The 27,282-nt window shown below is 49.1% G+C and overlaps 1 protein-coding gene across 1 annotated transcript; it reads right to left on the bottom strand.

Moving 5' to 3' along the window:
- Window positions 1-4,927: 4,927 nt before the first annotated feature.
- Window positions 4,928-17,283, bottom strand: mylk4a (myosin light chain kinase family, member 4a; the record flags this gene model as incomplete). Its single annotated transcript, XM_084447178.1, has 14 exons — window positions 4,928-4,981; window positions 5,285-5,363; window positions 5,544-5,696; window positions 5,777-5,976; window positions 6,102-6,243; window positions 6,595-6,704; window positions 6,910-7,003; window positions 8,483-8,588; window positions 9,196-9,286; window positions 9,404-9,542; window positions 10,077-10,146; window positions 10,199-10,630; window positions 11,264-11,354; window positions 16,774-17,283. 14 exons carry the CDS (start codon window positions 17,281-17,283, stop codon window positions 4,928-4,930), a joined length of 2,271 nt encoding a protein of 756 aa, XP_084303304.1.
- Window positions 17,284-27,282: the final 9,999 nt, after the last annotated feature.

The raw sequence follows: 27,282 nt of genomic DNA, 5'->3' as shown, positions 1-27,282 counted from the left end.
ACCCTCCACAGCTGCGACAGGGCACAGTTGGACAATAGTTTGGTTGTGATTGGCTACCAAATTGGGTGAAAATGGAATAAAAACAGAAATAAATGTATTATAAAGAAAGAAAGTGAATGTTACGAAGTTAGGGAACGAGCAACGTCCTTACCTGAGTAGCTCCATCTTCAGAAACCCTCGCTAAACTGCAGCTGTGGTATAAGACTGTAACTATAGACCTATGAGAAAGTAGCTCTCATCTTGTGAAAGAGCAATACTCCAGGGTTGCCATACCAACCACAGGCCGCAATGAACAGGCCAGACCCGACTAATCAATTCACAACAAGCACTAAAGTCACAGTGATCAGTCTTCGCAGTTATGATAGATTGATAAGTATAAGTAGGGATTGATTGTTGATTCTCTCTCCCTGTGTGGTGCAGCCCGGCTGGCTGGCCACTGGGCCCAGCTCCTTAGCCGGGCCGAGTTTCCATGAGCCCGACTGAACCGGCACAGAGATAGGCTACAGTAGCAGAACTGGACCGGGGAGGATGAGGAGGCGATCGTGTGGATTGGATTAGCTGGTCAGTTATAGGTCAGGCAGCAGTTGGGAGGGGAGATCTGAGATGCCCTCCTCCCGGTGACCTTTGCTGACCCCGTGGCCAACCCAGAGGGCAGCGCCAGGCCCCTCTCCGTCGTGTTTGCCCTCTCTCTCTCTCTCTCTCTCTCTCTCTCTCAGTCTCTCCACTCGTTCTGTTGTTGTCTGTGTTTCTCAGTCCTTCCTGTGACCCCTGTTAAAATCCCTGAATCTTTTCTCCCAACATAGCTCAGCTACCCCCCCCCCCAGCCCCAGCCCTCACCAGCACACACACACACACACAGACCCACACGCACACACACACACACGCACACACATACACACACACACACAGACCCACACGCACACACATACACACACACATACACACACACACACACACACACACACACAGACCCACACACATACACACACACACACACACACACACACACACACACACACACACACAGACCCACACGCACACACTCCAGTATTCAGTTTATTTTCTCAGGTGAACAAACTGCGCACACTGGCTCCCTCAGTTGCTTTTAATTAGGCTCCTGGAATCTTCCGGGCTTTCATCTGCCATAGATGTGCATTTGTGTGTGTGTCTGTGTCTGTGTGTGTAAGAAGTGTATTCCAAGTCTTTTCTTAGCTAAGATACTCAAAAATGAGAGTTGCTGCTGCAGCAATGCTATTGGTTACCGTACCATAGGAAAATGACATAGACAAGAACATAGGTTGGATGTCAGCTTTTTTGCTTGACCACCAGAAAAAAACCTCTTAACCTTGAGAACAAAAGTCATCTTAAACAGGGTTGTTTTCATTCCAAGCTTAAATTGAAACAGATCTCTTTCAAAGGTCGGTTTGTTGAAATCTTCAAATGTGGGATTCCCATCGATAGACAAAGTGGATTCACTAAGATCTTTGCCTTTGGGTATTATGGGGGTAAAGGTTTGAGGCTAATCCACACCATCCAATATCATTCATCTGTCTAAGGGTCACGACCCCGAGTGCTCCTGGCCAGTGCACCCAAGGGTTGAGAGTTCATGAGGGAAGTATTAGTATTACTTGGTGGCATGCTCTTTTCGCTCACTGGCCAACATGAGCAGTCTTGCTCCAACAAGACGTCAGCACCAGACTCAAATAACAACAACCCTCACCCACTATCTAAACCAAAGAATCACGATGCACTTTAACATGCCGTAACACACCCTCCATGTTGTCTCAAATAATAAGAGTGGTTCAACTAACTGCGACTACGGAGATCTAGCTGAACCTGGATTTAAAAACTTGGTATTCTACATTCCTAGTCTGATGAGGATCTGGTGGAGGACATTTATATGTTTATTTCACTCCCTCCCTCTGCTGTACACCTGTGGTAGAGCCTCGAGGACAAGTGGAACATCTACACTGAGATTAGTTGTTAAACTCACACATCTACAGTACACTGAGATTAGCTGTTTTAAACTAGTAGCACATCTACAATTAGATTAGTTGTTACAACTCACACATCTACAGTACACTGAGATTAGCTGTTTTAAACTAGTAGCACATCTACAATTAGATTAGTTGTTACAACTCACACATCTACAGTACACTGAGATTAGTTGTTACAACTCGCACATCTACAATTAGATTAGTTGTTTTAAACTAGTAGCACATCTACAGTACACTGAGATTAGCTGTTTTAAACTAGTAGCACATCTACAATTAGATTAGTTGTTTTAAACTAGTAGCACATCTACAATTAGATTAGTTGTTTTAAACTAGTAGCACATCTACAATTAGATAAGTTGTTTTAAACTAGTAGCACATCTATAATTAGATTAGTTGTTTTAAACTAGTAGCACATCTATAATTAGATTAGTTGTTTTAAACTAGTGGCACATCTACAATTAGATTAGTTGTTTTAAACTAGTAGCACATCTACAATTAGATGAGATGTTTAAACTAGTAACACATCTACAGTTAGATGAGATGTCTAAACTAATAGTACATCTACAGTTAGAGAATAACAACTAATAGTATTTGTTTGGTGATCTACAGAAGAAAATGAGACTGAAAACCTAAAATGATTGTATTTCTCAGTCATGTTTATTTAATGTTTAGGCTAGTTATAATGAGTTATAATGCTTCATAACCCAAAATGCACACTGGATTCAAAAAATGTACTGCATTGCTCAGGACAAAAAACATATCTTCATCTATTTCTGACAAAAGAAAGATTGTGTGAAGCACCTAAATGTTCAGAACTATGTGTGTGCTGATTGTCTCAATTTACTAGTAAATCAAGTAATTCCACATCCAAATGAAAGAAAGATTCAGAAAATAATTAAAAGGGGAAGCAAATTCTTAAAAAAAAATTAAAAAAAAGTTTTTTAAAAAGAGGTTTAGTGTTTCTTAACCTCACTTCCCAGCAATGCTCAAAACTGTAGGTAGGTTAGTATTTCACTGGGAACCTTCATGGAAGGTAAGATGAACATGAAAAACAAGATTTTATTAAATTAGAACACAATTACATGCATAGACACATTTGATAGAATGGTTCAGTATACAAAAACTCAATATATGTTGAATTACTGTGTGCGTCATGTAAGTATTGGCTGTAATATTGAGCTCATGAAAACGAGATCAATGAAGACAATCAAAGAAAGAATTAAAATATTGCCATGCTGATTCTGGCACAAATATGTCCAATTAAAACCAAGAAAAAATTAATAAGACTTGAAATATTTTTATAGAAAGTAAAAATTATTTTTTTGTTAATACACAGACAAGTAGAATGAAACAGTGTACATGACTAGAGGCAAACAATATATTTTTCAACCTGGCATTTTCCATGACTGCTGGGACCAGCTATATATGAAATAAATTGTGTTTAAATAAACAACAATATAAAGTGCACCTATGTTTTATGAAAACTTAACACACTTCCATTCAATCTTTTGCATACGTAACATCTACAGAAGCTACAGTACATTTCTAGAGACACAAACAGTCCAAACGATAAGTTTGTATTTCCTCGCTTGAATGGAGTCCTTTCCCATAACATGCACAGATATGTATCCTACTGTATACACAGTACTAATCCAATAAAAGCTTAATAAAATATCAGTAATAACAATGTGCCTATTTCAAGAGAGGGAAAACAAACAACAACAAAACAAAATCAGTCAAGTTGGAAGGAAAACCAGCTAGGATTACATTGCATACGGAATTCTACAGTATCTGTACACTCCAGAACATTGAGCAGCACACCATCAAAGCATACTGTAGACCTTGTACTGCTTTGTGGAAATCTAAAAAACAAACTAGTATAAGTTACTACCGTAGGTCGTATCACAAATTCAAACCTCATACAAATAGGGACATAGATATATTAATACTGTCATATTGTACTTTCGTGTACAACGTGCATGATGTACATGCAGTTACATGATGAGGACAATGTAAATGTCCTGTCGTTGAACTGTTGGAACTATGCACTAAAGCGACAAAACAAACTAAATACTGCGCATTAAGCACGTGAGAGAGCCCACAGTGATTTGGACCGAGTCCAGTCCTCCCCTCAGGTGAGAGTCCAGTCCTCCCCTCAGGTGAGAGTCCAGTCCTCCCCTCAGGTGAGAGTCCAGTCCTCCCCTCAGGTGAGAGTCCAGTCCTCCCCTCAGGTGAGAGTCCAGTCCTCCTCTCAGGTGAGAGTCCAGTCCTCCCCTCAGGTGAGAGTCCAGTCGTCCCCTCAGGTGTGCGTTCGACAGGCAAGCTCCGGGAATCCTACGTGGTGAACGGCAGAGTTGGTCCAAGAGGCCACAGCTTACAGGCCCATCAGGTCATGACGCTTCTCCGGGAAGAACCAGGAATAAAGAGAGATTAGCTTCAGAGATGTCAGAAGTACAGCCTGGATCTTTCTCTTCCCTTGTCGAGCAAAGGTTGTGTCTTGCTCCCCCCTTGTGGACACAGTGAGGTACTGCGTGTTGTACTACATGAGAGTGGTAAAAATGCTTTTGCAGTGCACAGAATGCAACAACATGCTACAGACACAAACGCACACACACACACACACAACATAATACACGTACACAACATAATACACACACACAACATAATACACACACGCACGCACACACACACACACACACACAACATACTACACATACACAACATAATACACACACACGCACACACACGCACACACACGCACACACACACAACATAATACACATACACAACATAATACACACACACGCACACACACACAACATGATCCACATACACAACATAATATACGCACACACACACACGATACACACACACACAACATGATACATACACACACACACACACACACACACACACAGAGGACGCCCACCTCAGCTATCTGTGGGGGGTATGCAGGAAGACCTGCGCGAGCGGTTCATGGTCTTCCTTAGGGCCTGAGTGACAGAAACACAGTAGAAGAAAAACTGTCTTTACTGTCTATGTGAGAAGAAGCTCTCAAGAAAGCATTTCATTGTACATGGTACCTGTGTCATGGGCATTATGACAAATAAACCGTCTTGACCCATGACCCAAAATCTAACATCTTATCTACAAATACTGTGTCGCACAACAACGTGATACAGACGAGTCCTAGACAGCAATCAGGGCCATATACAGGCCAGATCTGGCACTTGTGGCTTAGTTCCGGCCCATATATGGCCCAGATCCGCTTGCTATCTGGGGTGTACCTTTTCATGGAGGTGGTGGTGGAGGGTGGAGTCAGAGAGCCAAGGATGTCTCAAAGCTTCAGATGCCCCTATCCTCCAGCTGCAGAACAACACACACACACACACACACACACACACACACACGCACACGCACACGCACACGCACACACGCACACGCACACACACACAGGCACAAATACACAGTGAGTTAAACATTTCTCTGAATATCAGACAGATAGACATTCATATCAGACAGAATACAGACGGACAGGAAAAATACCATTTATTGAAGACGAGGAGTTTGGCGATGAAGTCCTTGGCCTGATCTGAAACGGTGGAGAACTCGTCTTCCTCGAAGCTCCACTTACAAGACAGGATGTTGTTCAGAGTCTCGTTGTCGTCATCGCCAAGGAAAGGACATAGACCGCTGAGACTGAAGAGAAAAGTCAGTCAATAAGTGTGTGCGTGTGTGTGTGTGTATGTGTGTGTACGTGCGTGTGTGTGTGTACTTACAGCATGTATGTAATGACCCCTAAGCTCCACATGTCGGTGTTGAATGAAACAAAGTCATAGTTGATGACCTCTGGCGCCAGGAACTCCGGAGTGCCGAAATTCACTCGCAGCTTCTCCCTGGGGACGTACTTCCTGGCGAGGCCGAAATCCACGATCTTGACTTTATTCGTAACCCTGCTCACGCACAGGATGTTCTCAGGCTGAAAAGAAACACGGAAATAAACAGGAGGAGCGTGAAAACGCGACGATAGGTTCCACCGGCTCTGGTTCCTGTCGCGCAAGAGTCGGCGTCGGTGATCTCGCGACTCGGGTTCTCCCAACGAACCTTCAGGTCGAGGTGGAGGATGTACATCTTGTGCATGTGCTGGAGGCCGTCGCAGATCTGCCGGATGAAGACCACGGTGTCCAGCTCGGTCAGAGTGTAGTTCTCGTCGATGATCCTGTCGAAGAGCTCGCCTCCGTCAACGCTGCCGTCAGACGGACACAAAAGCACGTTCGCGTCAGAATCGGCGCGCCGGCTGTTTTTTTTTGTGTTGTTCCAAATCCCCGCGAAAAATTTCTCCCAGACGGTTTTCGCCAGAGTTGTGTCAGCGAGTTCGATCGGCGTGTTTCTCTGCGTAACCGCGAGGCCCCCGATCGTGTTTTGGGCTCGCTAACTTGTAGCGTACGCACAAACTACACTGTACATGCAAGAAAAAAAATAAAAATAAAACGTAGGTCGAGGAACCGTTTGGTGTGAGGTAGAGGAACCGTTTGGTGTGAGGTAGAGGAACCGTTTGGTGTGAGGTAGAGGAACCGTTTGGTGTGAGGTAACGTACAATTCGAGCACCAGGATGATGTCATTCCTGGACTCGTAGGCGGCGTAGAGCTGGATCAGGTTGGAGTGATCCAGCTGGTTCATCACCTGGATCTCATTCTTCACCACGTCCTGTCAGGCGAGCACACACACACACACACACACACACACGCAATGAGAGCCGTCAGCTGTTCACAGCGATGAAACAATGGATTATCTTTTCTGGGTCAAATGTTTCAAAACTCAGACGAAGCGTTCCGTCCACTTGTTTCGAGTGCCTGGGCCGCAGAGACTGGTGTTCATCTGACCGGACAGCTGGTCAGTGTTTCATCTTTACCTTCTCTTTCTGACTCCGCGCCTTTATGATCTTGGCTGCCAGGGTCAGACCTGAAGAGTTCTCAATGCACTTGTGCACCTGGCCGAAACGGCCCCTGAGAGAGAGAGAGAGAGAGAGAGAGAGATGGGACAAGAGAGAGAGGGAGGGAGAGAGAGAAGAGAGTGAGAGAGGAGAGAGAGGGAGGACAAGAGAGAGAGGGGGAAGGAGAGAGAGAAGAGAGAAAGAGAGTGAGAAGGAGGATAAGAGAGGGAGAGAGAGAGAGAGAGAGAGAGAGGGAGGACAAATTAGTACATCTGCCTGTATCATTTTCTGATTTATTAATATTCCATGTAACACTATCCCTTTAAGGGCTGAGCCTAGGAGACGCCAGTACTGTCACCTGTAAGCCACAAATGTAATACGCTGGAACGTAACACACACTGACTCCGCCTCTGTGGATTAGCACCATATAGACACAGTGATTTCTAATCACAGCATGTTCAGTACTTGAACTTAAAATAAGCCCACTTCAAATCTAAGACAGTCAGAACATTTTGAGTATTGAGTTTTCTCCGTTATTCCACTAAAGGTGAGTTGGGGGGGGGGGTCCTTTGAAGAGCTGGATTAACACTTAGCGATTAGCTACCAGCTGGCGGCAGGAGTAGGGTTTCACATACTGAGGCCTGGGCCAGAAGTAAAAATAACCAACTGACTGAGGAGAGGGAGAGGAGAGGAGAGGAGAGGAGAGGAGAGGAGAGGAGAGGAGAGGAGAGGAGAGGAGAGGAGAGGAGAGGAGAGGAGAGGAGAGGAGAGGAGAGGAGAAGAGAAGAGAAGAGAAGAGAGGAGAAGAGAAGAGAAGAGAAGAGAAGAGAAGAGAAGAGAAGACAAGAGAAGAGAGGAGAAGAGAAGAGAGGAGTAGAGAAGAGAAGAGAAGAGAGGAAGAGAAGAGAAGAGAAGAGAAGAGAAGAGAAGAGAAGAGAAGAGAAGAGAAGAGAAGAGAAGAGAAGAGAAGAGAAGAGAAGAGAAGAGAGGAGGAGGAGAAGAGAGGAAAAGAGGAGAGGAGGAGGAGAAGAGAAGAGAAGAGAAGAGAAGAGAAGAGAAGAGAAGAGAAGAGAGGAGGAGGAGAAGAGAAGAGAAGAGAAGAGAAGAGAAGAGAAGAGAAGAGAAGAGAAGAGAAGAGAAGAGAAGAGAAGAGAAGAGAAGAGAAGAGAGGAGGAGAAGAGAAGAGAGGAGAAGAGAGGAGAAGAGAAGAGAAGAGAAGAGAGGAGGAGAGAGGAGAAGAGTAGAGAGGAGAAGAGAGGAGAAGAGAAGAGAGGAGGAGAGAGGAGAAGAGAGGAGAAGAGAAGAGAGGAGAAGAGAAGAGAGGAGGAGAGAGGAGAAGAGAAGAGAGGAGGAGGAGAAGAGAGGAGAAGAGAGGAGAAGAGAAGAGAGGAGAAGAGAGGAGAAGAGAAGAGAAGAGAGGAGGAGAGAGGAGAAGAGAGGAGGAGGAGAAGAGAGGAGTAGAGAAGAGTCTCTGTAGGTTGTATATATTTGGTGGGTTTAAGTAGTGAATATTCAGCAGAGGCCTGTAGAGCACGTTGAGTCCGGCCCGTACCCTCCCAAGATCTCCTGGCGGTTGATGGTGTAGAAGTTGTTGATCTGGTTGGGCTTGGCCGACACGATCCGGTGGTTGAAGGGGGCCGCTGGCGGGGGGGCGGAGTCTAAAGTAGAGCGAGGGTGAGGGGGGGATGGCAGGAAGATGAGGCAGCAAGACGAGAGAAGAAGAAGAAGCGTCATTGTTTAATGAACCGGCATGTGGTTTAGTAACGCTACCTCGGGACTGCGGTAATCACGTTAGCACCCGGGCCCACTAATGCACTGTAGTAAACATGAGAGGGGAGGCACATTTGATGTGATACCCCCTCATTGCCAGAGAGCAGGCTGGTTGACCCTATCCAAATATCAGCCATGACCAACTACGAGTGGATATTTTACGCGTATTCCAGGCATGACTAATAGATACCAAAGACATGCAGAAGAACAGATGCTCTTCGGTTCTGGCCCTGACCAGGACTTGGGCCGAGCACTTGGTCTTGGTCCCCGGGCGCCTTGGGCGATGGCCGCCCACTGGAGGAGGACGGCTCGGGATGGGAGAAATGCAGGAGGCAGTTTCCACCGGCGACCCCCGAAGGTTCCATGTGTGTGTGTGTGTGTGTGTACTGTGTGCTAAGGGTAACGTGTGTGTCACTGTGTGGCCAATTAAAGACCCCCCCCCCCCCCCCCCCCCGGGTCCTGTGATTGATTTAATTGAAGTATTTAAGTACTCACCGATGAAGAACCGCTCGGCGGCGCTGTCGTCCTCCTCTTCCTTCTCCTGCTCCAGCTCCGCCCTGCTCTCAGGCTCCTCCCTCGTCTTCAGCTGCACCCGGATCTCCACCCCGTCCGCTTTGAAGATGCCCCAGCCGTCAGACTCCTCCTCCTGCTCTTCCTCCTTCTCCTCCTCCTCCTCCTCCTTCTCCTCCTCTCCCTGCTCCACCCGGCTCTTCTTGTGGTCCTCCTCGTCTTCCTCCGCTACACGTCGCTTGCTCCCGGGGTTGATCTCTTCCATCTGGTCCTGGTCCGACGACGACGACAACGACGACGGGGATGCTGACGCCCCGTGGTGCTCCTCACAGCTGGAACAGACATGGTTCACAAATTAGAAACTGCGGGAAATTGTGCTCGCGTGCCTCTCTTAGCGGAGATACCGATTAGGGCTGGGTTTTAAAAAATCGATTCATCGATTCTGAATCGATTCTGAATCAAATGATTCAGAATCGATTCATGAATCCCAAAATCGATCTTTTATTTAATGAATGAATGAATAAATTAAGGAATGAATCGTTCATTCATTCATTCATTCATTCCTTTTTGGAAATCAGTATCGATACCCAGCCCTAGAATTGATGTGTTGCATAACTTGGCAGTCATGTAATTAAGGTTACAGCTCAAAAAAAATGGTTTTAGTAACACTAACCGAATCGATATTGAATCGAATCGAATCGAATTGAATCATGATAGTCAATTCTGAACCTTGTGAATCGGAATCTAATCGATTCTTGAAATTCGAATCGATACCCAGCCCTAATACCGATCGCGATGACGTAAGCGGACAGAGCGAAAAGAGGGAAGGTGACGGGGACGAAGACGGTTTGGGAGTGACAGCGTACCTCCGGGGGACGGAGTCGGGCTCCGGGGTCACCGGGAGGGGAGGGAACTCCCTGTCCGTGATTTCGGCTTCTGGCGGGCCGTATTCAGCGCCCGCGGCCTCATCAGGCTCCTCCACCACCACCGAGGGTTTCTCCTTCTTTCCCTTCTCCTCCTCCTCCTCCTTCTCCTCCTCCTCCCGGGGCTCGGCTTTGCGGAGACCCCCCCCCCCCCTCCTCCTCCTCCTCTTCCTCGTCCGCCGCCTTCACCCTGGCCGCTGGCTCCTCCTCCTCCCCAGCCACGGGGCCCTCGGGGGCGGCGTCCGGCGTCCCGGGGACGGCGGGGGAGGCGGGGCGCTGCCGCTCCTCCTCCCCTCCCCCCACCTCCTCCTCCGGGAGGGCGGCGACGGACGACGGGTGGGCGGACCTCTCCCGCTCCTCCTCCGCTCCCCCCACCTCCTCCTCCTCCTCCGGGAGGGCGGCGACGGACGACGGGTGGGCGGACCTCTCCCGGTTCTCCCTGTTGAGCTGCCGCACCTCCTCCAGCAGCAGCGCCTGTTTCCTCGGGGACACGGCGTCTGCGGATCACAATTCAACGTCAACCTCGCCCGCCCTGCGCGGACGCTCCATGCTCAAAGCTTTTTGTTTGTCATGCATCCTTTTTTTTTTGCATTTTCGTTTCACACGTTTTTATGTGTTTCTTGCACTTTGTCTTGATGCTTTTAATGTCTCGTGTAAAGCACTTTGAACTGCCTTGTTGCTAAAATGTGCTATACGAATAAACTTGCCTTGCATTGCACTACATCATACCGGTACGATGAGCGGTGACATGTTTTCCGCTAGCTCCTAAATGCCTGTGGTGAATCTTATAATATACACTCTGGTTGCAGGGTGCTGGAAGTACAGAGCACCCTTATGAGATGTAAATAAGAGCGATGCGACGATGTGATGTATCTCACGGTGACTTTTTGACCTCTGCTCCTCTGTCCCGGTGTAATACTAGACCGCTAGTGTGTTTATGTCTACAGGGGCGCTGCCCGGCCCCCCTCCTGGGCAGAGGAAGCGTTGGGGACACATCCATGTTGACACGCGGCTGCTGTGTTCAGCGGGCAGCTGCCGTCGTCCGGTGAGGCGTTAAGCTATTGCTGCAACCCCCCCCCAACCCCCCACCGAACGGCGTTCACTTTTGGAAGGCATTCTGAGGCGAGCACCTGTCGCGTCGGAGGGCTTCTTCTTCTTCTGTGCTTTCGGGCCCCTCGGGCTCAGATGGGACTTCTCGTCTTTAGCCTTGTGATCTCGCATCTGAGGGGGAACAGACAACAACAGGGGTGGAGAGGAAGAGGGGGAATCTAAGTCTGACTGAAGTGTACCTGTAACAGTAGTATCCCTACAGTTTAACCAATTCAACATTACTATACATCTTTAACCAGCCCTTATGAAAAGAAAATACATTCCCCTATATATTAACTGTCAATATATTATAGTATGTAAAATATATGGAGGAATTATGCAGAATAATAAATAATACATACATAATATATTGAATAATACATAAGGAATAGACACTTCATATATTGCAGTATTTTGGAAACTATTCCTATACATGGAAATATATTGTTTGATATATTACATTATATTTTCCAATATATCGCAATATACTTTTGTTTCATAAGGGAGGGGTGTAGTTGTGCCTAGAAGTGGGTGTACCGCTGTTCTAATGGCTAAATTGCAGAGATGTTACAGTTTTTACATTAGAGGTGGTTAAATATGTGGGTAGCCTATACTGTGTGTCCATGGGTAAAGAAGTTATAAATAAGGGGGTGTACTCCAAACCCTCCACTACACCCCTGTCTTTAACCATCAGCCTTAAACGGTGATACATTGGGAGGTTAAGTGTTTTGCTGAAGGGAGCATTCATGTCCTACTGGAAATGGTCCATGAACGCCATGCCATAATAGCCTACAGCCGGTCAGGCTACTCAACCTACAATGTTTCCACTTTTGCGGGAGGCGAGGAAATGCTTTGGTCCGCGGAGCTTCGGGGTCGCGGGTTCACATGCAGCAGTTATGTCCTCGGTTCCTTTAGGGGCTTTAGTACAGGTAGCGTTCTGTTAAAGAGACAAGATGGCATGCGCATGGGATGGAGGGATGATTAGGTTAGGGAAGATGAGGAGTAGCCTAAGGTCTGGGGTGGCACAAACATGATTAATGGAAACACGTTTTATGAAAGAAAGCAATGAGAACAAGATCGATGAATGAATACCATCGGATTTTAATTCTAAAACTCTTTTTTCAGTTGCTTTATTCGGTGTAGCAGGCAGCGCCGTGTCGGCCGACCCGATTTCAATACGCACACGAAACTGGCCGCGAGAGCGCATGCGTGGGATTAGTCACGGTAGCTGAATGGACAGGCGGGCGCGAGGCTGCGAATTTATTGCTTGATCGCTTGTCAGAGTCAGCAGCGGCGGAATGCAGCGGCGACCCCGAGTGGAAAATGTTCCGGCTGTTGCTCTGACTTCGGAAGGAATCTTTCCTTTTATGAGCAGCGCAACATCAAGGAACGGTGTGGAGAGCGAGGGGGGGTGGTGGTGTGGAGAGCGAGGGGGGTGGGGGTGTGGAGAGCGAGGGGGGTGGGGGTGTGGAGAGCGAGGGGTGTGGAGAGCGAGGGGGGTGGAGAGCGAGGGGGGTGGGGGTGTGGAGAGCGAGGGGGGTGGGGGTGTGGAGAGCGAGGGGGGTGGGGGTGTGGAGAGCGAGGGGGGTGGGGGTGTGGAGAGCGAGGGGTGTGGAGAGCGAGGGGGGTGGAGAGCGAGGGGGGTGGGGGTGTGGAGAGCGAGGGGGGTGGGGGTGTGGAGAGCGAGGGGGGTGGGGGTGTGGAGAGCGAGGGGGGTGGGGGTGTGGAGAGCGAGGGGTGTGGAGAGCGAGGGGGGTGGAGAGCGAGGGGGGTGGGGGTGTGGAGAGCGAGGGGGGTGGGGGTGTGGAGAGCGAGGGGGGTGGGGGGTGTGGAGAGCGAGGGGGGGTGGGGGTGTGGAGAGCGAGGGGGGTGGGGGTGTGGAGAGCGAGGGGGGTGGGGGTGTGGAGAGCGAGGGGTGTGGAGAGCGAGGGGGGTGGAGAGCGAGGGGGGTGGGGGTGTGGAGAGCGAGGGGGGTGGGGGTGTGGAGAGCGAGGGGGGTGGGGGTGTGGAGAGCGAGGGGGGTGGGGGTGTGGAGAGCGAGAGGGGGTGGGGGTGTGGGGGGCGAGGGGGGGTGGCGGTGTGGAGAGCGAGGGGGGTGGGGGTGTGGAGAGCGAGGGGGGTGGGGGTGTGGAGAGCGAGGGGGGTGGGGGGGTGGAGAGCGAGGGGGGTGGGGGTGTGGGGGGCGAGGGGGGTGGGGGTGTGGAGAGCGAGGGGGGTGGGGGTGTGGAGAGCGAGGGGGGTGGGGGGTGTGGAGAGCGAGGGGGGTGGGGGTGTGGAGAGCGAGGGGGGTGGGGGTGTGGAGAGCGAGGGGGGTGGGGGTGTGGAGAGCGAGGGGGGGTGGGGGGGTGGAGGGCGAGGGGGGTGGGGGTGTGGGGGGCGAGGGGGGTGGGGGTGTGGAGAGCGAGGGGGGTGGGGGTGTGGAGAGCGAGGGGGGTGGGGGTGTGGAGAGCGATTGGGGTGGGGGTGTGGAGAGCGAGGGGGGTGGGGGGGTGGAGAGCGAGGGGGGTGGGGGGGTGGAGAGCGAGGGGGGTGGGGGTGTGGGGGGCGAGGGGGGTGGGGGTGTGGAGAGCGAGGGGGGTGGGGGTGTGGAGAGCGAGGGGGGGTGGGGGTGTGGAGAGCGAGGGGGGTGGGGGTGTGGAGAGCGAGGGGGGTGGGGGGGTGGAGAGCGAGGGGGGGTGGGGGGGTGGAGAGCGAGGGGGGTGGGGGTGTGGAGAGCGAGGGGGGTGGGGGTGTGGGGGGCGAGGGGGGTGGGGGTGTGGAGAGCGAGGGGGGGTGGGGGTGTGGAGAGCGAGGGGGGTGGGGGTGTGGAGAGCGAGGGGGGGTGGGGGTGTGGAGAGCGAGGGGGGTGGGGGTGTGGAGAGCGAGGGGGGTGGGGGGCGTCGCTCCGCCGCAGCGAGCGCGTAGCGGGGGGCAATTTGTCGAGTGTGGGGTTTCCACAGTGACGGCAGTATTGCCGGGGGACTCTGGATGGGGGGCTGGGGACCGTGTAGAGGCCAAGTAGCAGATGTCGCTAGGACAGACTTCTCACACCTCCCGTCCGGAGGTGGAGCCACCGCTTGACGAGGGCACTTTCAGGACGAGTCACTTGGTAGCGGTATCAACAATCAAATGGAAAAACGTTCTGCGATCTAGGCCACCTCAAAAATAATTGTACCCTCATCCGATTTCTTGTCATATCTCAGAGGTGTTTTATTCATTCCAACTGTCCATGACTTTGTCAATCAATTTGTTCCTATCGACTCCTTGTCATTGCTTTCTGTTTCAATTGATGTTTTTTTAATGTATTGGGGTCCTTGGGGAACCTAGTCGAAGCACCTACGCGGCTTTAATGGATGGGCAAAAAAATAATGTTTGACATGGGGTTATAATTTAAAATATCACACACATCATTAGGCCACATTTGTGTGGAATGTTGGTTTCAGATGCCAGTGCAGTTTCTATAGATTTAAAGAAAGGTGTATATTTTTGTTTTACACAATATGTAAATTAATAGTAAATTTAATGATGGTCGTTTCCTCCAGAAGTTTATTCCTGGGGTAACCAGGGAGCCCAGTCGCTAGTCCATGTATGTTAAATATGTTGGTGGGATGAGGGTTAAATACCAGCCTTAAAACGTCAAACTTATTTCAGAACGACAGAGGCCGGCTACCCTGATCTCTCATTTCCCCCAAATGGCACATCCTCACTACTGATGTGGAAACTTTTACACTTGCTGAGTGCCTCTATCACCTTCAGAGAGGCCCCTGGCCAGAGAAAAAGACACCGCTCTGGCATCCGCCAGCATGCGAGTGATGGAAGTGTGATGATAAACTGGCCTTTGGGATATCTGTCCAGCTTAAGGCCCTAATGCCAGCGTCGTACCCGCTGACCTTCAGGCCACTGTCTGCCTGTCCACACTGGGTCATCATCAACAGTACATCCAACAATACAACAACTGCAATATAATGACATATATTTCCCTGTGTTGTAGAACCAAGCAGATGGTCTATCCCGGGCTGCCATGGCCAGGCACTTAGGGCATAGTACTGATGAGTGAATTTTAGCGTGCAGTGTAAAGTACAGCCATTCATGAGGTTCCTTAAATCAACTGGTGTTCAACACCGTCACCAATGGCACGACTGCTAATAAAGTCTATGCATAACTTTATCGAGTCTGACTCCTGCGTTTCCCATGCAGTGCAATGAGGTGCTTGAGATTTTACATACATATACATACATACATGCGTATACATTCTGTACCTACGTACCTACCTACCTACCTACAATTTAAATACATACATGCATAACATTTATATACATACATACAAACATACATACATAACATTTACATACTGTACATGCATACATACATACATAACATTTACATACATACATAACATTTGCATGCATACATACATACATGGTGTCCCAACGCGATACAGCCAGTGGCTTCAAATAAATTCTATTGGAGGATGGAGAGATACTGAAGGGCAGAGATTGGCCTATAATGTGTTCACACACACAACTGCAAATTCTGAGAGAATGAGAGTTGGGTGGGTAGGGGAGGGTTGGGGGTGACTCATCACAAACCTTTGACACTTGACACCTTACTAGCCCAGCCCGGGGGTGAATGACCTTTCAGATTATAAACACACAGAGACCAAGATCCAAAAACAGTAGAACCAAACCTGGCTCCTGGCATTCCAGCCCTGGCCCCAGAGTGGCCCCCCCGTGCCCTCAGGGGGTCCCTGAGCACGCCACATGCCAATGTGGCCACGTTATACAGTAGCTGCTGGGGATCTATCCTACAGTACTTAAGACAGTAGTTACATTTCAGCGTCATAGTTGGTGGAAATGTGCCAATGAGATGGTGCTCTTTTTCACCAGTAAAATAAGTAAAATGGGTCAAAATATGTCCACCGTCTTCAAATTCTGATCCTTATTTGGTTGGTAAATAAATAAATAAACAAACGGCCTGAGAGAGAGAGAATGCAAGGCAACCGACACTTGGATGTGGATATTATCTGTTATTTATCTGTCATTGCCGTGTCGTTTCAAAAACTCAGAGGCACGCGGAGCTCGTTGTGCTGCCCGCAATTGCGTCACATCAAGGAAACAAGACGCACGAGCCAAGCCGCAATCCTCGAAAATAGACCTCCATCTTGACTGGTCAGCCAATGCTGCTCTGATCACTTTCATAGTGCACGCGGTGCCAAGAAACATTAGGTGTAGCATTAACAGATAGGGCTTCGGCGTTTGTCCTTTACGTCAAATCGATGGAGCTCCTTATCTGGGATTGTTGGTCTGCTAATATGTTAGTTGTGTGCTTGATGTAATTCAGAGCACCGTTCAGTTGAGTAAAGATTAAATACAGCAACTGTTGATAATACAGTGGGTTCTACAGTGGATTCTACAGTGCTGATGTTATCACACGCCTGAGAACTGAATTTTTTAATATTCAGTTATATATATATATATATATATATTTGGAGCTCTAGGATTCACACCGTCAACTTTCCTTGTGACTATGCTCAAGCGCTCATCTCCGGACGCCAGCCAGCTCGGGCGCTCACCTTGCCTTTGCCGTCTTTGGGCTTGGACGCCTTCCGCGCCGCGCGGCCTTTGAACATCATCTGCGCGACGCGGGAGCTCTTCACCGTCTCCCCGATGAAGCCGATCACCTGCTGGATGCCGAGAACCAGCTTCTCCATCCCCTCCAGCTTCTGGGCCTGCTGCTCGGAGCGCCGGTTGACGGCGGACATGATGGAGCTCATCTCCCGGCAGATGTCCTTCATCTCCGGCCCCGCGCCCTGGTGCTGCGCCGGGGTCGAGGGCTGGACCGCGGCCTTGGGCGGGAGGTGGATCTCCTCCTTGTCCACCATCAGCGACTCCATGTCGCTCTCGATGCCGCCGATGTCCTGCGACATGCCGTCCAGCCTGAGGAGCACCTTCTCCTGGATGTTGATGAGCCGGTCCATCTTGCTGCTCAGGGACTCGATGCGGTCCTGGATGAGGTCCAGGCCTGCGCCGTGGCCGTCGCTCGGGTCCGGCTCCGAGGAAGCGTTCACTGTCGCGGAGCTCATAGCGTCGGTATCAAGTCAGAACGCCCAATCTGGAAAGACGAGGGACCGGCGACGACGTCCCCGAGACAGGCGAAAAAACTGCTTCAAAAAACGCTGCCAGCTCTATCCCTCAGTGCTCCGCTTATACAGATGGGCCGACCAAGCCAAGCGCTCAAATGTAAGCGAGAAAACGACAAGATAACAAGAAAGATCTCCCGCTCTCAATATCCAAGATCCGGTAATTGGTGTTCAGGCCGCAGCCTAACCCTTCAGACGAGGCAGAACGCTAATCCACGGCAGCACCTCTGAGCTTCAGTCACTGGGTCATGAGTGCCTCTGGTTCTCTCACCCACAGCCCGTTGCTGCCGCCCTTCTCCACACTGCCGATGGTAGTAGGAGGGGGGTAAGCCGGCCCCCCTAAATGTAAATGGAACGGCCTACGTCAGCAGAGGACAGACAGGGGGGAGGGGGGCGGCGGTTTGGCACTGTGGGGGCCGTGAGACATTTGAGAGCCTTTCGATGTCAAACCCACCACACGGCCTCACTGGCGGCCTGCCAGGTGTCAGAATGGCCAGCGTGTACACACACACACACACACACACACACACACACACACACACACACACACACGGCTCCTCCTCAAGACGGGCTGGGAAAACCTGTGCAGCTACGCTCCTATGGCTCGTCTCATGTCCTTATCCACATGTGAATGGGATGACTTCATGAGGAGACGTCATTATAGCAGGACACGCTTGCTGTGCTTGCACAGAGTGTCCCCAGAAGAGTAGAGGGTCACCAAGTGTTTTATTTATAAGCAGTCGTAGACACTTATAAGGTCAAAATATCAAACAATCATGTTAAAAGTACCCCCCCCCCCCCCCCCCCCCGAACAGCTGTGAGCGGTGCTTTGGAAAGGAGATAATATGTCTATTGATGACCGCCAGAGGATTTATACGGTATCTTTGCGGCATTCAGACGCGGGACAACCGGATTAAAACACACAGAGTCCTGCTGTATCTCTTCCTGAGTAATCTGTATCTGAGTCCAAAACATCAGCCATGCACTAATGGAAAACCGCCTGCTAAAAGCCTTTAACTAACTAGCATCCAGCAGCATACAAGTGAGGCTAGTTGCAGTCCAGGATTGTTAGGGACTTAAGATCTTCAGCCCCTGTGCTGAAAGCTGAGAAGGGTGGTGGGGATGATTAATTTGGTGTCTCTCCACTGACAAACACACCCACGCAGAGGCTTCAAACATGTCACGCATGCTTACTCATGCACAGACGGTTACGATCAACTTTAATTTAGGACTTGAAATCTGATTCTCATACATGTAAAACCTGAATCTACAGTATCAATCAAAATATGCTACCAATGAAATATAGCAGTAGTTAACCAAATACATCATAAAATCTGATACAAAAACATTGCCTATTGCCAACAAAGTCAAATTAGAGAGGTGACATGAGAAGTCCCATCAACGTATAAAATCAACCTGGCAATCTTTGTATGTTGTGGTTTCTCAGATTAGATCTGCCAACCGTGGTATGTTGTAGTTTGTCAGATTAGACCTGGCAATCTTGGTATGTTGTAATTTGTCAGATTAGAACTGCCAATTTTGTTATATTGTAGTTTGTCAGATTATACCTGCCAATTTTGGTACAGTATGTTGTGGTTTCTCAGATTATACCTGCCAATCTTGGTACCGTATGTTGTAATTTGTCAGATTAGATCTGCCAATCTTGGCATGTTGTAGTTTATCAGATTAGACCTGCCAATCTTGGGATGTTGTAGTTTATCAGATTAGACATTAAGTCTTAACCACACGCAGTCAACAAAGAGGCCACTTCAGATAGGAGCTAATGGTTCATGTTCCTGCCAACTCATGCAGCTCGCCTTGATCCAGGGATGATGATGAGGTTTGGGAGGCATGCCGGCTTAGCCTGGGAGGGGGGGGGGGGGGGGGGGGTGCATGACAAAGGGGGCCCAGACTGCAAACTGAGCTGCCCAGGCCTGCCTGACCCAAAATAGCCAAGCACTCGTTACAATCTGGCAGCCCAGGCCAAAAGGTTCCTGGGTGAGTGGGGCAGTGAGGGGCTGTTAGGAAGGGGGACACAGTTCCAGCTCCACCACAAACGAAGCCGCAGGGACGGTTTTCTCTGTTTTGTCCCCCCTCGCACCGAGGTTGGAGTGCTTGCGAGAGCCTATTTTAGTCCTGTCCTCTGTGTTGCGTTTTCTCAAGGGTCCTAGCGGGGGGACAGGTGACCCTTGGGGGGGCGTAACAGCTGGGAGCGTTACCAGGCTTCACTGACCAGGGGCGCTAGGAAGGAGGGTGGGGGAGGGAGAGAGGGAAGGGGGGGGGGGGGCACACAACACCTGTCCCCGGGCACCAACAGATGACAGAACGGTAATTCCGACAACGCGGGTCATTCATCTGGGTCACTTTGAGAGTCTGGGAGGGTTGCCTTACGCACGCGGAGCTCTTCACTGAAGAAATGGGAGTAAAATAAAATAAAAATAAAAAATAAAACTTTCCATGCGCAGCCGGCGAAGGGGAAAGTCAAGGCGCGCGCCCGCCGCGCAGAAATCAACCGCCGCTTTCAGGAAAGCATCGGGACGTAGGCTACAGTATGAAACGAGGCTCTGCTACGCCTCCGCTGTTAAAACAGTGGAAGAAGCGAGCCTAGGATCCATATTATACAGCTGCCAAGCACCCTAGCGTTACAATTACAATATACAGTATGTCCTACTGTATGTCCTACAGTATGTCTCTCCTGGGTTCACCTCCACTGTTGTGGGCGGACACAGCTCTACTGCAGCTAGTGAAGCCTAGCTAGCAACGCTTACCCACTGCCCACAGTAGCAGGCAGTATGTCAGATCACAAAACTCTCCATTCAAATCTGACTTCAAAAAAAAATCACCATTGAAATCTATAGGACTGCACGCACGGCGTCTAATATGACTTTTCTGAGAGCCAGGGGAACTCTACGGTGAAACAGGCCGTGGTGGCGGTGGTGCTCGTTACATAAACCAGGCGTCCATGTTCGGTGTCGTTTACACTTTTACAGTGGGCAATGGCATCTTGAGATCCCCAAGTCTCTGCCCACCCTTCTCAGAATGCAGGGTTGTTGTTGTGCCAAGTGGAGCTCGTGGGGGCTCGGTGGGTGGGGGAGGGAATGGCTGCTGCCACGTAATGGCGCATGATCGAAATGGTGTTTAGTTAAAGTGACAGCAAAGTTATCAGGAGGTTGAGGGTCATGATCCAGTCGCCCTGGCTGGTAGGCCTACCTTCATGGCTGCAGGGACATTGGCATCTGTGCGTGTGCGCGCGCGCATGTGCGTGCGTGCGTGCCGCACTCATGTAGGCCTGTGCCCTGGTTTACCCTTTATATTTGGAACAGATAAAGAACGAACTGTTTTCTTGGTCAGCTGAAAGATACTACCGATGCTATATTAGGTAAATGGATATGGAGGGCCTATTACAAAAATAGATACTGCAGTGACAAACATATTTTCATTCTCCTATTTACCAACAGAGATCTCCTGCTTGTTTTCCTTTTCAATTAACTCCCTGACGCAGAGAGGAAACAGCGTTCATCTGTTGCTGAGTGTCACTGCCACCCTATTAGCAAGTTAGCATACACTGCAGCAAAATTACTATAACCCACATGGCAAACATACTGTACACAGCCACATAACACTATAATTACAGTTAATTTTACCCACATCTTTTTTCTGGGCCCTATAAACCGCCAGTGCCAGGGGGTTTATGGCGGAGTAGAGTGACCTGTCCTGCGTGGTATTATAGGACGTTGGTTTGGCAGAGGAACAAACTATGTTGTTAAAATTGGAGCGCTGCCTCCCTTACCCAGGACACACTGTCCTGGAACGCTCCAGGGTCGTGTGCTGCTATTGGGTGCGGGGGTGGTGGTGGTGGTGGGGGGTTGTGTTCCGACACCCTCTCAATCCCATCTCACACCAGGCCGGCTGCCGGCTCCCTCCACCCGTCTCTTGGAAACTAGTGGTCAAAAAACGTGAGTGGCGGCCAGGAAACGTGACACCTGCTGCGTCCGAGACCCCCATGACGCTCACGCCCTCATGCCACCGCTCGAGACTTGTAAACACAGCACACCGGGACACCACGAACACGGAGACAGGTCCCTTATGTTGGGTATGAAAAAAGCGCTTTAGTAAATTAATAGACGTCTTTTTTCTTTTTTTTTCCACCTCTACATGATTGAAACAAGAGAATGGAGCCTATGTTTTGCAGATTAAAATAACTGGTAGGCTATACTTGGAAGCTGCTTCTTGGTTACACTTTGAAATGACCTTTAACTTTCAAATAAATACAATCAACCAACCAACATTCGAACTTCTAGGAGATGGGGCCCCTACAAAAGTGGCCGGTTGATCACGTACCAAACTGTAAGCATGGACTTTAAACAGCAGATGGCACTCTACAACAAGCAAAAGGAAGGATCATTTAAAGTAAAGAGATGAGTTAATGCAGCCTACATAGATTGGACTGATAGTAGGCTTGTAGTTGCCAGAAGCACGTCAGTCTGAAGGCTTGTTGGTTGATTGTACATTGTCCACGTTCAGTGTTACACTTTCATAATATCAATAGCAGTTAAATAAGGGCATCGCATGCAGAGGACAGCATACAGACAGACATGTTACATAGGGGGGAGCTTAGTCACATATATTTATAGTGCCTATCCCCCAAGTGCCACAAGAGGAATGGAAACAAGAGAGGGAGAAATATCTCCATCTTGTGTTTGAGCTTCTGTCTTTCCCAAACAATTATAACTTTGGTTTTCAGGGCAGATTAACCACTCTCTTCTCACCCTATGAAGTTGACCCTGTACACAATCACATAAGACTTATCTTGGATAAGTATACTACTGAACTGAACACACACCCCGCTCTCTGAGGATACATCCATTCCCTGTTTATGAGAGAGCCAACTCAGTCCAATACCGCAACAGGAACACACACTGATACCCTAGTGAACAGCTGTCCGACAGTACAAACACACTTACATCATGCTGGAAGCAGTGTGTTGTGCCCCCCCCTAGAGGTCAGCCTGGAGTTGGACACTTGGCCACCACTGGAACCTCCCATTTTGCCTCAAGGATTATGTAAGTGTGTTTGTTTGAAGGTACTGTACATAGGACACACTGCACTCACATATCACGTCACACACACTGTATACTCACACACACATTACATTTTGCACACTCATACACTGTATATACACTGACTGCACTGCATTTTGTATACTGTTTTTATCTGATTTTGCATTCATATTTTGTACTGCTATTTCGCACTGTCCTGTCTTTGCACTGTCTCGTCTCGGCACCCTGTCCAATGTTGTCTCCATGTTATGCACCATGGACCCAAACAAATTCCTAGTACTGTATGTTGAAAAACAACCTGGCAATAAACAAACTCTGATTCTGGATGAAACAAGCTTTAAATTCACCATTGGGCAGCCTACAGTATAGGACTAAACTGTATGCGTTTTATGTATGGTAAATGGACTGCTCTTATATACTGTAGTGCTTTTATCCAAAGCGCTTTACAATGTCCTCTAATTCACCCATTCACACACACATTCACACACCGATGGCGGCAGCTGCCATGCGAGGTGCTGGCCTGCTCATTGGGAGCAATTTGGGGTTCAGTGTCTTGCCCAAGGCAATGACATGTGGACAGGAGGAGCCGGGATTCGAACCGCCGACCCTGTGATCTTTGGACGACCCACTCTACCTCGTGAGCCGTGTAATTTAGTTATCATCATCCACCGACATCTTGTCAAATTAACGAACTCCACAGTTCGGCCACGTATTGAGTTCGCTAACTGAATTAAAAATTAAGAATTTAAAAATCTACCTCACTCTGCGCACCTCTCTTGCAAACTGGAAATATCTGATGTCAAACGTGACTCAGAAAGAGACTAAGTGGGGATGAGGCACTTTCCTCTCAGTCCAGACAGCACGTCAGGGTCTGGGGCCGAGCCCATGACTAGTTCATTGCATAAAATAAATAGTACTAACATATGTGCTGAAAGTGAAACGTGGATATCTATAGCCTGCTGTAGCTGTCATCGTACCGTGACTGCTGACCGGGGTGAAAATGCCCACGGGTGTGAAAGATCTCATGGTCATATTTAGTGGATGGTCTTGTGTCGTCAGGGTTTTTGCACACAGGTGTTGACTTGTTGTCTACCTCAATGACGAAGTAGACAGCAGTGTATAAATGGAGCTTTGTATTTATACAAGCAATGCTATAACAATACATACAATACAATGCATGTTCACGTACTGAATGGACAACGGTAAACATCTAAATGCTGTAGTTAGACTGGGTTAGCTAACAGGGAAACATCAATCTACTGTAATTACTGACATAGGTCACATGACACAGGTAAATTGTACATTATACTTCCCCAGGCTTTGTGAATCAGCATTGGTAGATAAGAACACGATTGTAGCAATGCAGAGGGCAAGGCTGGGCACTGGCAAGGACCTCACAGTGCGATACGTGATGACGTGACTGCTACTGGACGTTTGGTCCTCATGTCTGCCGAGGTCATTTTTCAGTTTTTTTTAAAGATTATTACAGTGTAAATCGTAAGCTTTCAAATGAGGTGCCATGCATTGAAGTCTGCAAAAATTTGAAGAAGATATGCTTCTGTGAATGTTGGTTCACCTGAAATCACTAAGCAGAGAAAACGGGCTTCAAAGATTCTGAGCTGTTCACACTTCTTACAGGACGTGGATTTTGACGACAAAATATGACTATTTAGTGATCCTAAAACAGTTTGTTATATTGAGTGGGTTCTTCGCAATGTCAATTTTCGCGATATGGAAAAAAATAAAAAAGGAACACTTCCCACCCCCCCCCCACCCCTTTAAGGAATGCAGACATCAGAACCAAACCTCCAGTGGCGGTCACATTACATATCACGATACATGGGTCACAATACGATACATATCGTATCCTTAATTTTCTACATCTATATCTATTTCTTGTCTTGTTCTGTATATTTTCCTTGTGCACTTTTTTTTTTACTGCATAGATACTGTACTAGATACTGTAAAATCCATACGGCATCGTGCAAAAAAAAAAAAAGCATTGCTGTATGGAATTTATTGCACAGCCCTAGCGGAGGGTGTATAAAAGGCCATGGCCCATTTCAGATCCAAGAGCCTCCCAGGTCCCCTACCTGCCCGTCAGGCCGAAGGGATGCCCTGGAGAGTAGATCCCACAGCCTGTGCCAGAGGTAGGAGGCCATCAGACACACTCCGCTCACTACCCAGATGTCCCTGCCCTTGAAGAAGCCCTCCATGGTCTCGCTCCAATTTCCCCCTTCTTCCCCCTCCTCTCTTCACCCTGTCCTGGCTAGTTTTTATAATTCGCTCCCCCGGGCGTCACTGTTGCCTCTGAGCTGTGGGAGAGGGAGTCTGACGACGTTTAACTGGAATGGCAGCGTGCTGATTAGGAGAGAGGGCTTCCCGGGGCCAGGAGGAGAACAGTGCGCTACTGTGCCTCCTCTCCTCCTCTCCTCCTCTCCTCCACTCTCGTCTAACCCCGCCCTCATCAGCTCGGACCCCAAACGAGAGGCAGGTTTGATCTTGTGACAAAGGAGTGACAGGTGCCAGCAAAGGGTGTCAGGGAGAGCTGCTTAACACTCTCTCCCTCTCTTTCTCATCCCCACTCTCTCTCCCTCCCTCCCCTCTCTCTCTCTCTCTCCCTCCCTCCCTCTACTCTCTCCCTCCCTCTCTTTCTCCATCTCTCACAACTATGAGGAGTAAGTTAGGGCATAAAAACACATGAGATTTAGGAGAAAGAATTTCGTGTTGATAGGACAAGCCTTGCTTTAGACTTTAGAGACGTGGAAAGTGGTGTAAATAGCCAGTGCTATTGAGTTACGGCTGCAAATGTCACCCAGACATTCACGTGGTGTCTTACGCCCGACTATTCTGATTGGAGCCCAGGGGGCGTTGGGCTTCGACGGAGGACTCTCAAAACCACGTCACCTGGCCGACAGCGCCACCCTGGGGGGGGGAGGGGGGGATCGGCTTCAGAAAACACCGAAACAATCACAGGGATGCGTGGCACGTCTGGAAACCAGCCTAGACTTCTCTGGCGTCACCACAGGCTGGGCCAAGTATAGACTCACAAGGAGAGTTCGCTAGTGGATGATAGCTTCAGTACACCTTCCCTTGGGTGCCTGGGCTGAAACATTCGAGCTACTCTAGAGTCTAGACATGGCTGCTTATAGACACAATGTATAATATGTCTGGCTTATGAAATCTATGGGCGGATGCGACATACGGATCTCTATTAAACTGATCATAGTTTTCATTGTTTAAAGTGCTTAGAATACAGGGTTGTAAGAGGGTTTACAGTAGCTATGCAAAACAATAAGATGGTGCTGTAGCTATCAAATCAAATGCACAAAACGGTGTTTGACTGGTTGTTGTTTCTGAACAGGTCAACTGTTTTCTCTCACATGTGGACTAGCTAGAAGTTGGTAGACACCATCATGTGGCAAAATAAATACTTCTTAATGTTCACCTTGGAAATAAGAGCCATCTGGTGGAACCCAAAGAAATTACTAAATACTACTGTTGTGAGGAGATTTTGACACTAGATGTCGCTAGTCGACCATGATGTTGAATCAAATGCAGGGTGTCATGGAACTACTAGAAATGTTGTATCGTCAGTGGTTTTCATAAAAATAAAAAAGTAGCCTTCACAAATAAATATTTCTCTTTAACATGACACAGTAAATATCACACGTTCTGTTTTCTAGGAAAGGTGAGGGTGGATGGGTGAGTGAGCCTACCTCTGGAAAATCTCCCTCCAGCTCAATGTGCTTCTTCTCCCAGAAACAGCGCATGGTTTCCACTCTCTCCAGATAGTGGAAGAAGGCCAGCTTGGCCATACACTGGCCGTCGGACTCGGAGCGTTGGCGGACGGACATCAGCTTGGACACCTTAGCTGGCGTGGACACGCGGCCTCCAGCCCCCTTAGCTGGCGTGGACACAAGGCCTCCAGCCCCCTTAGCTGGCGTGGACACAAGGCCTCCAGCCCCCTTAGCTGGCGTGGACACAAGGCCTCCAGCCCCCTTAGCTGGTGTGGACACGCGGCCTCCAGCCCCCTTAGCTGGAGTGGACACGAGGCCTCCAGCCCCCTTAGCTGGCGTGGACACAAGGCCTCCAGCTCCATTAGCTGGCGTGGACACAAGGCCTCCAGCCCCCTTAGCTGGTGTGGACACGCGGCCTCCAGCCCCCTTAGCTGGAGTGGACACGAGGCCTCCAGCCCCCTTAGCTGGCGTGGACACAAGGCCTCCAGCTCCATTAGCTGGCGTGGACACGCGGCCTCCAGCCTTCTCTTCATGGGCCCACGCTGTCTTCCTCTGAGAGACCGGGGCTTCTAATGCCTGTCTTTCATGGCTGGGCCTTTTGTCTGACCTGCATGGCGAGAGAAGAAAGACAACACATGATCATATGTTAACAATTCCAGTCAAAATTGGTGGATGCTTTATGGGAGATCAACAGCCCATTGCATGTAATATAATGTGAGTCTTGAATCTTTTACTGAGGAGGATGCTGACTTCTGGTTATTTCGGGCTGCACCAGAAAGCTACGACCTGCAGTGAGGTGAACCAACTGTGAAGCTGCAGAACTACATGACCCACAATGCATTACAATGAGCTGACACAGATTTGCAGGAAGTCTCAAAACTGGTTTGGTCTTTATTAATTATTTTAAAACAAGCCGGTGGACTGAAACAATTCTATTAAGTTATTGAGGGCCGAATCCCTCTTTTATCATGCACTAGGTTAAAGGGGTAGTGTGCTATTTTGGTCGTTCTAGTATTGAGATAGCTGCAGTTTTTCTGCAGGCTCTCACTGAGCTACAATGGCAGTCAATGGGGCATACGTAAATGTGTTGGAACAACTATAATAAATGTGCTTTTCTGAGACGGGAAGCACAGGGTGTAATC

The sequence above is a fragment of the Borostomias antarcticus genome, assembly GCF_949987555.1.
Source record: "Borostomias antarcticus genome assembly, chromosome: 12".
Lineage (NCBI taxonomy): Eukaryota > Metazoa > Chordata > Actinopteri > Stomiiformes > Stomiidae > Borostomias > Borostomias antarcticus.
Note: the sequence above shows the minus strand (reverse complement) of the source record. Positions and strands in the feature narration are given on the sequence as shown.